This window comes from Callospermophilus lateralis, chromosome 1 (genome assembly GCF_048772815.1).
Source record: "Callospermophilus lateralis isolate mCalLat2 chromosome 1, mCalLat2.hap1, whole genome shotgun sequence".
Taxonomy (NCBI): Eukaryota; Metazoa; Chordata; class Mammalia; order Rodentia; family Sciuridae; genus Callospermophilus; species Callospermophilus lateralis.
In genome coordinates this window covers 176,337,711-176,351,809 of record NC_135305.1, presented here as the reverse complement: position 1 = coordinate 176,351,809, position 14,099 = coordinate 176,337,711, and the positions used below count along the sequence as shown (strand labels likewise).

The window sequence follows — 14,099 nt, the reverse complement described above, 5'->3', positions numbered from 1 at the left end:
ATATACTAATAAAAAAAGTACAAAACAACAAAATATAGACACACACACACACTCGTATACACATACTAAAGAATAGTTATGGGCTAGGGTTGTGACTCAGTGATGGAGTGCTTGCCTAGCACTTGTGAGGCACTGGGTTCGATCCTCTCTTAGCACCACATAGAAATAAATAGGGGGCTGGGGTTGTGGCTCAGTGGTAGAGTGCTTGCCTAGCATACATGAGGCACTGGGTTCATTCCTCAGCACCACATAAAAATAATATATTGTATCCACTTAAAACTAAAATAAATATTAAAAAAAATAAATGAAATAAATAGAAAAATGGTATTGTATCCATCTATAACTGAAAATATTTTTTCAAAAAGGATTATAACATGTTAAACAAGGTCCCATGAGAGATTAAAGCTTCAATGATCATGAAATTCTTTGTATGTTACAGCTCATCTCTTAACATTTCTAGAAGGGAGCTAAATACCCCTGTGGAAGAATTTTTTTAACCACCACTGGGGATTAAACCCAGGGCCTTATATATGCTAGACAAATGCTCTATCCCTGAGTTACATCCTAGCCCTGTGGGAAAAATTGAGAAAACCAGATTATTTTTCAGAAAGTTTACTTGTTTTGTGAAACACAGTATGGAAAAAATCTAGAAGTAATAATAAACATCCATGAATCTAAATCTGAGAAATTACCTTGGGATTTACCATCATAATTGCTTTTGAAATTCCTTTGTGTCCATCACTATCCCTGCCATCCAGTATATACATAATCCTGAATTTTGGGGTTATTATTCTCATACCTTTTTTTAAAAAAAAAACATTCTGGTCATGTTTAGATGGATCTTACTGTCCTTTTATCCTTAAGCCAACTTTCTCCTTTGTAACTTAAGTGATTGATATTAAAGCAACATAGGTATCAGATACTTAATAGTTATTGACAAGAAAAGATTTTGTGGTCACTAACCAGAGAAAAATAAGCCTTTTTTTTAAGTGTAGAGAGTTTTGAAATGTGTCTTTTCCCAGCTACTTTGAAACACCATGAAAGGTTATAAGAAAATACCATTTACATGGGTTTAGGGTTGGAACCCTAAACCTTAGATATTTCATTTATAATGAATATTGTATAAAAATTCATCATGGACATTAATGTAGGTTTTTATATAAATAATGTATTTAAAAAGGAGCATACCTGCATCTTGCTTTTGTTATTCCCCTTTTGTTCTAATAATGGGAATGAGATTGATGTCAGATTCTAATTTGGTCTGTCACTTAGAATGTTGGAAGTTACTGCAGATAGTTTTGAAATATATTTTTTGTATACTTTGGGTTAATAGTATTAAAAAAATTTAAATTATAACAGAAATCAACCAGACTATTATGAAGTGGTTTCTCAACCCATTGACTTGATGAAAATCCAACAGAAACTAAAAATGGAAGAGTATGATGATGTTAATCTGCTGACTGCTGACTTCCAACTGCTTTTTAACAACGCAAAGGCCTATTATAAGGTAAGAAAGCATCAAATTTGGAAACTATTCAGTTTGGTAATTCCCTAGCTTTTTAGTATTACCAGTCTGGCGTTGAGTAGTGCTTTCTCTTTATGGTTGAATTCATGCTTCTCTTATTAGTAGAGACTGAACACTAGTGATTATGAGGCATTCTTGTTACTTTTAAAAGGTATCTGCTCAAGTCTTTTGCCCATTTTTCTCTTGGGTTGTAGGGGATTGAACCCTATGCAATCTCCCACTGAGCTACACCCCCAGGTCCTAATTTTCATAGTATCTTCTGGTGAACAGAAGTTTTTTTTTATTTTAATGTAATCAAATTTATCAGTCTGTATTTTTGAATGAGATGTAATTTATACATTCTCTTTAAACCGTAGAATTCAAGAATTTTTAGTTATTCACAAACCCATATAGCCATACACTTAATTTCTTAGAAGAGGGATTGAGGCCCTCATGTTTTCTTTTCTTTTCTTTTTTTTTTTTAAAGGAAGCTCATACAGTTCTTTTTTTTTTTTTTTTTTTTTTTTTGAGAGAGAGAGAATTTTTTAATATTTTTTAGTTTTTTGGCGGACACAATATCTTTGTTTGTATGTGGTGCTGAGGATAGAATCCAGCACACATGCCAGGCGAGAGCACTACTGCTTGAGCCACATCCCCAGCCCCCTCATATTTTCTAATCATAAGAATTTTAAAATGTGTGATAGTAGAGTTTTCAAAGTTGTGCCTTAAAATACTAGCCTCTGCTGGTGTAAGATGTTTTAAAGGTAGCAATTGATTTATAGTAAAATACTAAAGTGATTTTGTTTTTTCCCTCTTTGCTATTGTACAGCCAGATTCTCCTGAATATAAAGCTGCTTGCAAACTCTGGGATTTGTATCTTCGAACAAGAAATGAGTTTGTTCAGAAAGGAGAAGCAGATGATGAAGATGATGATGAAGATGGACAAGACAATCAAGGCGCAGTGACTGAAGGAGTAAGTGTATAGCTGGAACCAGTCGTGGATGGGCTGTGGGAAGGTGGATGGGGCACTTACCTGTGATTCCCTCTGGGCCATTGTGGGAAGCTGGACTGACTTCCTGTGCTATTTTGTTGTATTAGTTAACTAGATAAATGGATAATTCTCTCAGGTGGAGAGCCCAGCTCCAATTTCAAATGATCCTGGACGTTCTGGACAGTGTGTTTCATGCATGGTTGTTTTTATGAATTGCTTTTATATTAATGCATGTTTTATGCACAGTTTTAAAGAGAATCTTGGTATTATTGAGGACTAATCCAACATTGCTGGACATAAGACATTATGTAGGGTAATCATTGTTTTGATTATAAAAATCAATAGAATCACCTTAGGAATACTTTTATGGGTTAGACTGGTTACTGTTCTTAGGACTTGCCAGGAGTGCTTCTGCTTCATGAATTCTGTAATTGTTCTGTGCTTCATTTGGTTTTCCCTGTGACTGGCTCTTTTTTATTATTCTAATGTGAGTTAAAAATAGTGTCAACCAAGAGAGAACTTTCCTGATCCCCCATCCAAATCGCTGTACATTCTCTTTTTTCACCCTCACCTGCCCCAATGTTTCATTGTTATTTCCTGTGTTCTTCCCTTTTTATTACTATATGTGAAATAACTTATTAGTTAACGTGTCTATTTTCTGTCTTCCCCTAAGTACAATGATAACTCATCAAAGGGTAGCATTTGTTTTTTTTTGGGGGGGTGGGTACTAGGGATTAAATTCAGGGGCACTTGACAGGGTCTCACTGAGTTGCTCAGCACCTTGCTTTTACTGAGGCTGGGTTTGAACTTGCTCTTCCTACCTCAGCCTCCCACCTCAGCCTCCTGAGCCACTAGAATTACAGGTGTGTACCACCGTGCCCCACAGAGGGTAGCATCTTGTTCACCTATTCCTGGCATCAAAACTATGCCTGACATGTAGATACTGGTAAATATTTGCTTAATGAAAACATTCAAAAAGGGGAAAAAAATAGTGGGAGGAATTAGAACTCTCTTCTGCAACTGTATTGTAAAAAAAAATGCACAACACAGAGCATTCCACTTTCTTCTATAAGTCACCTAGATAGACCTTTTGTTGAAACTCTAATACAGAAATAAGCAGTGGTGGCTGAAGTTCTCAAAACTACTACTTAAAGTCTCAAAATAAGTTGCCAGGTACCACATTAAGTTCTTTGAAGAAATTAAGTGATTGGAATTATATAGAAGACAGTTAATAATAGGGATTCCCTGGAATTTTACTTTCTGCAATGTGTACAGGGTAAGCAACTTAACCCAGGCTTTCTTGGTCTGAACATTTGATTTGATTTCTAAAGCCCAGCCTTACTTCAGCATCCACAGCTCTAGTCAGAAAACAAAATTGCCTATATTTACTTATTTATTTTATTTGTATAATAGATGAAAAATTGGAGGATCTTGCACATTTATATTTATTCTTTCCAAACTTTTTTAGCCTAAGGGTTTTATGAACAGGGAAGGAATCTTCAAGCTTCTAATTTTTCAATCAGTGATTTCCTTGGAGTTTTCCTGATTGTTGGAAAGATCATATGAATATATTCACATACCTCGTTTCATTTGTCATCAGCAGTATCCAGAGTAGCAGGTTGTATGGGAGGAAAAGAGTCTCTTAACTACAGAACAAAACATTCCTGTTAGAAGCAAACTCTGATACCATGGTTCAGCCACAACACAATGGCTTAAACACGGGAATTTCAGTTTACTTTTAGCAGGATCATGATGATTCTCTGAGCTTATATACTTGGAAGTTTTGACCAAATCATACATCTTATATGTTAAATATTTTCCAGGTGTTTGTTATTGCCTGGCCTGGGTGACTTAGAGCCCTCTCTGTCAAATTGAGACCACACCAAATAAAAAAGGTTTCTGTAGATTTTGGACAAAAATACCAAATGTTTTTATAATTTAAACCATAATAACCATTAATATTTCATCTGCACAAAATATGATTTGGACTTGTAGTACTATTTAATATAAACCTAGATTGTAGAAACTTACTTCAAACTTGGACTTTACCTGGCCAATTACTCTTTGGGATGTATACTTGCCTGTGTTGAAATAGTAACTAAGCTAGGTATAAACCAATCTGTTTAAGAGCTGAAATGGTATGAATCAGTTTAATTAATCTCCATTCACTTTTTTTTTTTTAGTGGGGGTACCAGAGATTAAACCCCGTGGCTCTTAACCACTAAGCCATATCGTCACCTTTTTTTTTTTTTCCCCCCTAATGTTTTATTTTGAGATAGGGTCTCACTAAGTTGCTAAGGGCCTTGCTAAGTTGCTGAGGCTGCTTAGACCTCCTGAGGCACTGAGATTTCAGGTGTGTGCCACTATACCCAGCCTCCATTCACTTTTTTTTTGGAGGGATGGGTATTGGGGATTGAACTTGGGGACACTCAATCCCTGAGCCACGTCCCCAGCCCTATTTTGTTTTTTATTTATAGTCAGGGTTTCACTGTGTTGCTTAGTGCCTTGCTGTTGCTGAGGCTGGCTATGACCCACGATCCTCCTGTCTCAGCCTCCCAAGCTGCTGAGATTACAGGCATGCACCATCACGCCTAGCTCCATTCACTTTTGATATAACTTGAATTCAATTGTTAGTCCTGGTGGAGGACCCAGTGATTAATAGCACGTAATCATAATTTTATATAATATGTAGTCATTGTGCTACTGGAATACCATGACTCTAGTGGATGTGAACAGCAGATGTATAAATGGCTAAGTATTGTGGGGCATATTTTCCCAAGTTCAGTTGCTCAGACCATAAAAAGATGCATTTTGATCAATTCATACCTATGGTACTTGAAATTTGCTTTCATTATGTTACTGTGGAGTCGGCACCACTGTAATCCTAGCTACTTGGGAGTCTGAGGCAGGAAGATTGCAAGTTTGAGGCCAGACTTAGCAACTCAGACTTTCTCTTCTTATAGAAAAAGGACTGGAGGTGTAGCTCAGTATTAGAGCACCATGTTCAATCCCCAATAATACACACACAAAAAAAAAAAAAAAAAGAAGAAGAAGAAGAAGAAGAAGAAGAAAGTGTTACTGTGGAAGAGTCAGAAAGGAACTGTTCCAAGAGATTTAGTTTCAGAAATAACGTAGAAACCTCATTAGTTTCTTATAGGCCATTCTGGGGATACAACCCATGTCCATCAATTAGAACATTTCTGTGGTATTCTAGAAACTTGAACTTAAAAGTTGATCTTTTGAATTAACTTTGTAATCTTAGAAGCCCTTTAATATTTTGGCATGTATTTATTGATTCGTTACAAAGTATTTTTCTCTCTCCCTGTGTCTCCTAGTCTTCTCCAAGTTACCTTAAAGAGATCCTGGAGCAGCTTCTTGAAGCCATTGTTGTAGCCACAAATCCATCAGGACGGCTCATTAGTGAACTTTTTCAGAAACTGCCTTCTAAAGTGGTAAGTGATATGATTAAACACAGATGAATTAAGGTGATAAATTTTTTTTAAGTATTTCAAGAATTTTATTATTAGTGAATAGAGTAAGATTAAAAGGAACATGTTGGAAGTGTCCAGGATATCCTCCTCGTGACCTCAGCAGCAAGCAGAGAACATGGTCTGTCATTTTACTTGAACACGATGTTGTTTTTTAAAAGGTAATGATTTTGTCAGTCTGTCTGTCGCTGGGGGTGGAGGGCCAGATCTTGCTGTGTTTCCCAAGCTGGTCTCAAACTCATGGGCTATTTTTGATTGCCATTCTTTTTTGTTATTATGATAAAATATATGTAACATAAAACTTACCATTTTAGCCATTTTTAAATGTACAGTTCTTTGGCATTAAGTTCATTTACATTGTTGTGTAATCATCACTACTGCCTGCCCATCTGCAGAACTTTTCATCTTCCAAAACTGAAACTTCCTACCCATTAAGTAACAAATCCACTTCCCTACTCTTTCAGCCCCTGGCAACCACCATTCTACTTTCTGTCTTTATGATTTTACTATTGAGGGGATCTTATATAAGAGGAACCATACAGTATTTGTCCCTCTGTTGACTGGCTTGTTTCATTTACCACAATGTCTTCAGGGTTCATCCACGTTGTAGCATGTGTTAGAATTTCCTTCTTTTTTAAGGATAAGTAAATCCGTTATAATGGTATACCACATCTTGTACATGCATTCATCTGTGAATGGACACACAAGTTGCTTCCATGTTTTAGCTATTGTGAATCATGTTGCTATGAAGATGGGTGTACCTCTTCAGGACCCTGCTTTCACTTTGGGGTATATACCCAAAGGAAAATTTTCTGTAGCATATGGTAATTTTTTACTTTTTTGAGGAATCACCATACTATTTTCTTGTCTTAAAATTTTAAATCATACAACGAATGTAATCATTATATCTTTCTAATCAAATCCACACCTAGAATAGCAGTGATCATATGCTTGCTTTCTGTCATAACTGTCCTACAGCCATTGAAAATGCATCTTTAAATAACCAATTTTATCAGTGACTGATGCATTCTCTCATCAGTCAGCAAGTACTTCTTGCATATCTATGACATGTTGGGTGTCTACATGGCAGTAACACAAAGGTAAATATGGCATGGTCCCTGTTCTCAAGAAAATCAGGTAGTGGAGGTGGATAAAAGAAGAAGTGATCACAGCTGGGGGTTAAGTCTATAGTAGAGTCCTTCTGAAAATATACTCTTACTTAGAAATATTAGAATTCTGGGACCATGAAAGTTTTTGTGGTTTCACAGGCAATGATATGAGTTACATCTGTAACCGTGTTAATTGTCTCTTGTATGTGAAACTATAAAGGGTTCTTTCTGATCCTTTAAAAGCTTTCACTTTCTAGAAAATCTTCTTTGTAGAGTGAGAAAGTATGCGAGGCAAAATATGTAATCAGCCCTCTAGGAAATCAAGGAGCGCTAAGGGACGAAGAACTTCCTCTCACCTTGCCTTCTGAGGAAAGAGAAAATTTCCTTTTTTACAAATAAAAAAGTTTAGGTGTTTATTTTATCATTAAAGAATAATCTTGGAAACAACCCAAATGCTCATTAATAGACAAATGAATAAGCAAAGAAATTGTTTATACAAACAATAGAATATTATTCAACCTTAAAAAGGGAGGAGATTCTGAAACATCCTACAATATGGATGAATCTTGAACATAAGCCAATGAAATAAACCAATCATAAAAGGATAAATAATGTATGACTCCTCTTGTATTAGGTTCTTGGAATAGTGAAAGAGACAAAAAGTAGAATGGTGATTGCTATGAGGGTAGGGGAGGGGAGAAGCACAGTCCGACTTCCTCTGAACCTCTTGCAACTGCAGTTATTTCCTTCAAGGCACAAAACTTGCAGGAGAGCCTGAGGGTAGTGAATGATTCTAGGCATTGTAAAAGCCTCAGTGGTATCCCCCAACATGTCCAACCCCTGGGGATGAACTAGTATTTGATAAATTAGAAATTACGTATAATTTTGCTTCATTTCTTTTATATAATTTTATTTAAAAATATTTTATTTTGAAAAACCTTACTTTGATTAAAGCATTAATAAAAGCATTAAGTTAAACATGAAGCAACAAATTTTTATGATTTCTTATAGTTCCTTGTGGAAGTTTATATGAAATATTATATAATTGTTATTTATATTGTAAAATTTAAAAAGCTTATAAAGAGGCCCATTAAGAACTTTTTTCTGGCTGGGGATATACCTCAATTGGTAGAGTGCTTGCCTTGCATGCACAAGGCCCTGAGTTCAATCCCCAGTACCACACATACACAAAAAATAACTTTTTTGATTGCTATCTGGGGACCTTAAATTTAGACATTTATGATTCTGTGAATTTAGAATTTTATGTTAAATTGTAGTGTATTAGTTGTGTAGAATGTGTAACTATCAATACCAAGTGTAAACTCCTACAACTTGCTGTTGTACATCTGTTGAATATTTCATTAAGCTTCCCAACCCCCACCCCCCCAGTACTGGGGATTGAACCTAGAGATGCTTTGCCACTAAGCTATATCCCAACCCTTTTTATTTATTTTGAGGCAGGGTCTCACTAAGATGCTGAGGCTGATCTTGAACTTGAGATCTTTCTTCCTCAGTCTCCTGTCTCTGGGATTACAGGTGTGTGCCACTGCACATGGCTCATGAAGCTTCTTAAAATAACATTGTATTTTGTTTCAGATATAAAAATATACTGTATGTCTTTATATCTGTGAATGTCACAAAGCTGCTCAGTTTCTTAGTTGACAATATATTATCAGTATGCTTCTTGTTTTTTCATTAGCTAGCTGCTTTCACTCATTAAGCAAACCTGGGTTTTTGTCTTCCAGCAATATCCAGACTATTATGCAATAATTAAGGAGCCTATAGATCTCAAGACCATTGCACAGAGGATACAGGTATGAAGGTGGCCATATGTAATCATATATGGTTTGGAGCAGATTGGCCTATGGACTTAGAGAATTTTAGAAAGCAGGGAAGTGGATATCTCTTTAAGGGTTATTAGTATTATCAAATAATATAAACAAAGTAGTACAACTTGCAGTTTTGGATTAAGGACAAAAATTAGGGCTAGGTGTATAACTCAGTGGTAGAGTGCTTGCATGTTTTGGGGAGGCTATGGGTTGAATCCCCAGCATCAAACAAAACAGAACAAAATTGCTTTAGGGTATCTTAAAATAAACAACAGAATTTCAAGTGAAAATAAATACTATGCTTTCTTTAACTTTCTTTACCTCTCTCCCACTCAGTTTCCCCAGCAATGATAGATGTAGTTAATACCCATATGGACTTGCTATATACCTAGCCCAGTGCTAGGTATATTGGCTAAGTCATTCTTACAATGACTATATGATGTACATCCTGTTATTCCCATTTTAAATATTATAACACTAAAGTATGAAGACTTGTAGCCAAATAGGTACTAAATAAGTATTAACTAATTGTGAATGTATGATTAGGATTTGCATTTTGATGATTATATGTTAAGGTAGGTGAATGCAGAAAGATATATATTCTTCCAGAAATCTAGTTTCTAGAGTGGAACTTGCTTCTTTTCCTAGCTCTTCATCTTAACTAGCTGTATCACTTGGGTCATGTGACTGTCTGCTTCCTCTGCTGTATATTGGGTATAGTATAACCACTTGGCTGTGATGATATATGTAAACTGTCTCATGTAGCAACTATTAGATGAGCCCATAATCACTAGGAATCACTCATCTTCCCAGGGTAAGAAGATTACGCTACTCCTGGGAGATAAAGTAAAAAGGAGAACAATGTGTTACTTAGTCTCATTGAATAATGAGACTGTGGCACAGTGATTTGCTAAGAGAGAAATTTCCTTGGCTCTAAATTTTAAGACAGCAACAAATTAAAGAGTAACAATGTAGTAATTATTGATTCCATAGATACATTTTCAAAATGTTAAAATTTGGACTCTGATTATCATATGGTTTTGAGGCAACCCAGTAAGTACACAGAATGCTCACTTTCTGATTCTCTTGGTCTTCATCTATCTAGGGGAAATGATGTTTTCATAATACTGAAAATCAAATCAGATTTTAAACACCTCTAAGTCAGCCCCAGTCTTCTCTCTTTGCCTTTTTGCCTCATCTTGTTCTTTCTTCTGAAGTTCCCAAAATAAGATTCTTTTGCCATCATCCTGATCAAGATCCTTGTCATCTTATTTCCAAATTATTGGAATAATCTTTCCTACCTCTCTAATCGAAAAGCTCTCTAGTCACTTTCTTTATCTTGCTTCCTAACCCTGGCTTTCTTCCCACTATTCCACTGCTCACAAACTTAATTTCACTTGTCACAACAACTTGTACCAGTTCCATAGTAATCAACTCTGGCTACTATAAGCAGAAAAGGAATTTATGAAAAAGGATCGCTTATGAAATTGTTGGAATGAAACACTGGGGAACTACTTTTTGGAAAATAAATAGAACTCAGGGATGTCATGGTACTGCCAAGATTACACACAACCTCCTTGTAGTACAATTGTTATTACTACTGTCATTTGCCACTGTGGGCCCTGCTTAGATTCTCGGCCTCTGCAGGAGTCAGTAAGAATTCCTGCCATTCCCTGGCCATTGCTTTAGTCACTGAAGACCCAGGCACAAATTAGCTTGTCTGTGATTATTTCCCTTTGTCTTGCTGATAGGTTGTGGGTAAAGCAAACTTTTGCCCACTTTCACCCTCATGGTGGGAAGTAGGGCCCTCCCTGTCACCTGTTCTAGGATTCCTTCCAAATAAGACAGGCATTCAAAAGTGTTAGTTCCACATAACAGATAACCATCCAATCTCCATTGCCTGCTTTTTTTGGATTCTGCCTCATTTTGCCTTTGCCTGTCCATACACTTTTATGCTACAGTTGTACCCTTCCCCACCCTCCCCACTTAAATTGGTTTCTTTTACCTAGCATGCATTCCTCCCTCCTTTCCTTTGTAAATTGAGGCAACTATGTGAGTATTTCTAGGTTATTTTGGAACAAGTGAGCTTTAAGATGTGACAGCTCTGGCACAAAAATAGTACATAGAAAATGTTAACCTCTATGCTGGACTGATTTTATAATTTACCTCAGGTGGTCCTAATAGCTCAAGGGAGTTTTTCTTCACACTGTTAAGGCCACTTTAGTGAATTAGTATTCATGAAGCACCCAGAACAGAGCTTGGATCATTGTAAGCATGTGTTGGCTAACTAAAACATTTATCTTATTATTTTTTTTAATTAAGTTTTTTAATGAAAATAATGTAGTTCTGGTTTTGTTACCTATTATAAAAACTTATTTGTAAATGGGTAGTAGGAATAATTTATGAAAGAAAATTACATATTGTTCACATATATACTTTCCAATAAAGTCTTAGACTTATGGTGACAATTTTAAAATATATGGAGTTCTTTTTTAATTAAAGGTTTTACTGATTTTTTTTTTAACATTTATTAAGAGGAACTTCTATGTTTTGTTGTTTACTGTAGAATGGAAGCTACAAAAGTATTCATGCAATGGCCAAAGATATAGATCTCCTAGCAAAAAATGCCAAAACTTATAATGAGCCTGGTTCTCAAGTATTCAAGGTTAGTTTTTTTGTTGTTGTTATTTTCATTGATAATAGTAAATACTTTAATTTAGGTTCAATAATTTTTATAACGATTTTATTGAGGAATGTCACATGCCATAAATTTTGCCCATTTGTTTATTTATTTACTTTGGTATTAGGGATTGAACCCAGGGGTGCTTAACCAGTGAGCCAAATCCCCAGCCCTTTTTAATTTTTGAGATAAGAGTCTCACTGAGTTGCTGAGGTTGGCTTTGAACTTGAGATCCTCTTGCCTCAGCCTCCTGAGCCACTGGGATTTCAGGCATACGCCACTTTACCTGGCTCAAATTTCACCCATTTAAATTAAAAGACCCAATTTGATGGATTTTAATATATTCACAGAGTTAGCAGTCACTTTTTCCCCCCCACCATCCCCAGCCCTAGGGAACCACCATCTTTTTGTCTCTGTACATTTGCCTATTCCAGATATTTAATATAAATGGAATCATACAATATGTGGTATGAATTCTTTTGTGACTGAATTCCTTCATTTAGGATAAGGTTTTCAAGGTTCATCAATGTTATAGTATGTAGTTAGTACTTCATTCTATTGCTGAATAATATTCTATCTTATGGATAAACCCTGTTTTATTTAACCATTCATCAGTTGCTAGACACTTGAGCTGTTTCCATTTTTTTGTTGATTTTGAATAATACTGCTGTGACATTCAATATAAGTTTTTAGGTGGGCATATATTTTCATCTTATATGTACATACTAAAGAATGAGATTGGTCATATGGTAACTATATACTTTCTAAAGAACCAGCAAACTCTTTTCCAAAGTAGTTGCACCATTTTATATTCCCATTAGCGATGTACAAGTGTTGAAATTTTCTACATTCTTACCAACACTTGTTTTCCATTTTCATCCTAATGGGTGTAAAGTAGTATGTTATTATGGTTTCTATTTGCCTTTCTATAATGAATAATAATTCATTTTTACATGTGTGTATTGGCCCTTTGTATGTCTTTGGAGAAATGTCTATCCATATCCTTTGCCCTTTTTTTAATTGGGTTACTTCTCTCTTTATTTTTGAGTTGTAGGCGTTCTTTATATATTCTGGATATATTTATATATTCATGCCCTTAAGAGATATATGATTTTTGAATATTTTCTCTCATTCTCTTGTCTTTTCACTTTTGTGATAGTGTCCTTTAATGCACAAAAGTTTTTAATTTTGATGAAGTCCAGTTTATGTATTTTTTTCTTTGGTTGCTTTTGTTTTAGGTTATCACTGCCCAGTCCAAGTTCATAAAGATTTACACCTATATTTTCTTCTAGGAATTTTATAGTTTTAGCTCTTACATTTAGATCTTTGATCCACTTTGAATTGATTTTTGTAATTAATAGGTAATAGTTCAAATTCATTCTTTTATATGGGGTATTATCCTGGCACCACATATTGAAAAGATTTCTTTCCCCATTGATCATCTTGGAACCCTTATTGAAAATCATTTAACCAAGATGTAGGAGTTTAATTCTGTATTCTTGATTCTGTTCAGTTCATTTAAATGTTTGTTCTTATGCCAAAGTAAGGTTTTTTAATCCTTTTTTTTTCAGCTAAATATTGATTTATTCCCTGCATTTAAATTTCATAAATAATAAAAAGCAACATTTATAGTGTAAATACAATGTAAAATAGCTTTTCCGTTGCTCTGTAATTTCCTCTTAGAAATTTTGTAATCCTGCTTGTAGAAATTCCTTGAATTAATCACATATCATTGGGAATTTAGGAAAGAATGCTCAGAAAATCTTTTAGTAGTAAAATCATTAGATTTTCCTGAACCCTGACCCAGATACTATTGCTATTGCCAGTTAATGTTAACTCTATCTTTCATCTTTTGAGAAAGTTTGAGTGAAAATCGGAAATGAATTCTGAAGTCCTATGTTCTTAGTCCTTGGATAAGACATTTTGGTAGTATATTACTGATTGTTAGTTAATACAGTTTGAAAACTTTACTTTTCAATCTAATTATTTTTCTAAACCTTTTCAAGAGAAAGAAAACCTTGGATTTGACTTTTAGGTTGTATACAACTAGGATTTGTTGTATTTTACCATCAGATCTTTGCATATTACTTCACTAACTGTGAAAGAACTAGAAGCTTTTTGCATTTAATTAGTGACAACTTCATGAAGATGTTTGAGAAGCTTACAGAAAAGTTAGAGGATGCAGCTTTGTGAATGTTGAATAGATGTCAGCTCCAAATGGAAAGAGTACCGTGAAAGGTGCCCAGTGTGTGAACAAGGGAATTTTTTTTCTATTCCTTTTTTAAGCTGAGTAACTTTATTTTGACAGGATGCAAATTCAATTAAAAAAATATTTTATATGAAAAAGGCAGAAATTGAACATCATGAAATGGCTAAGTCAAGTCTTCGAATGAGGTAGGTTAAGAAATATTTAAGATCTTTATTAATTTTCTTCCTTTTTTTTTTTTTTGGTGTGGTACTGGGGATTGAACCTAGGGTGGCTTTACCACTGAGCCACA

General features: G+C 35.0%; 1 protein-coding gene across 18 annotated transcripts in view; it reads left to right on the top strand.

The window, feature by feature from the left end:
- The window catches only part of Pbrm1 (polybromo 1), a 91,245-nt gene that overhangs the window by 8,491 nt on the left and 68,655 nt on the right, over positions 1-14,099 (top strand). For all 18 annotated transcript variants that reach the window (XM_076834024.2, XM_076833864.1, XM_076833815.1 and 15 more), the window contains 6 exons: positions 1,360-1,507; positions 2,334-2,477; positions 5,831-5,947; positions 8,838-8,906; positions 11,488-11,586; positions 13,910-13,995. In XM_076834024.2, coding sequence (XP_076690139.1) covers positions 1,360-1,507; positions 2,334-2,477; positions 5,831-5,947; positions 8,838-8,906; positions 11,488-11,586; positions 13,910-13,995 — 663 coding nt within the window. The remainder of the gene's footprint in view (positions 1-1,359; positions 1,508-2,333; positions 2,478-5,830; positions 5,948-8,837; positions 8,907-11,487; positions 11,587-13,909; positions 13,996-14,099) is intronic.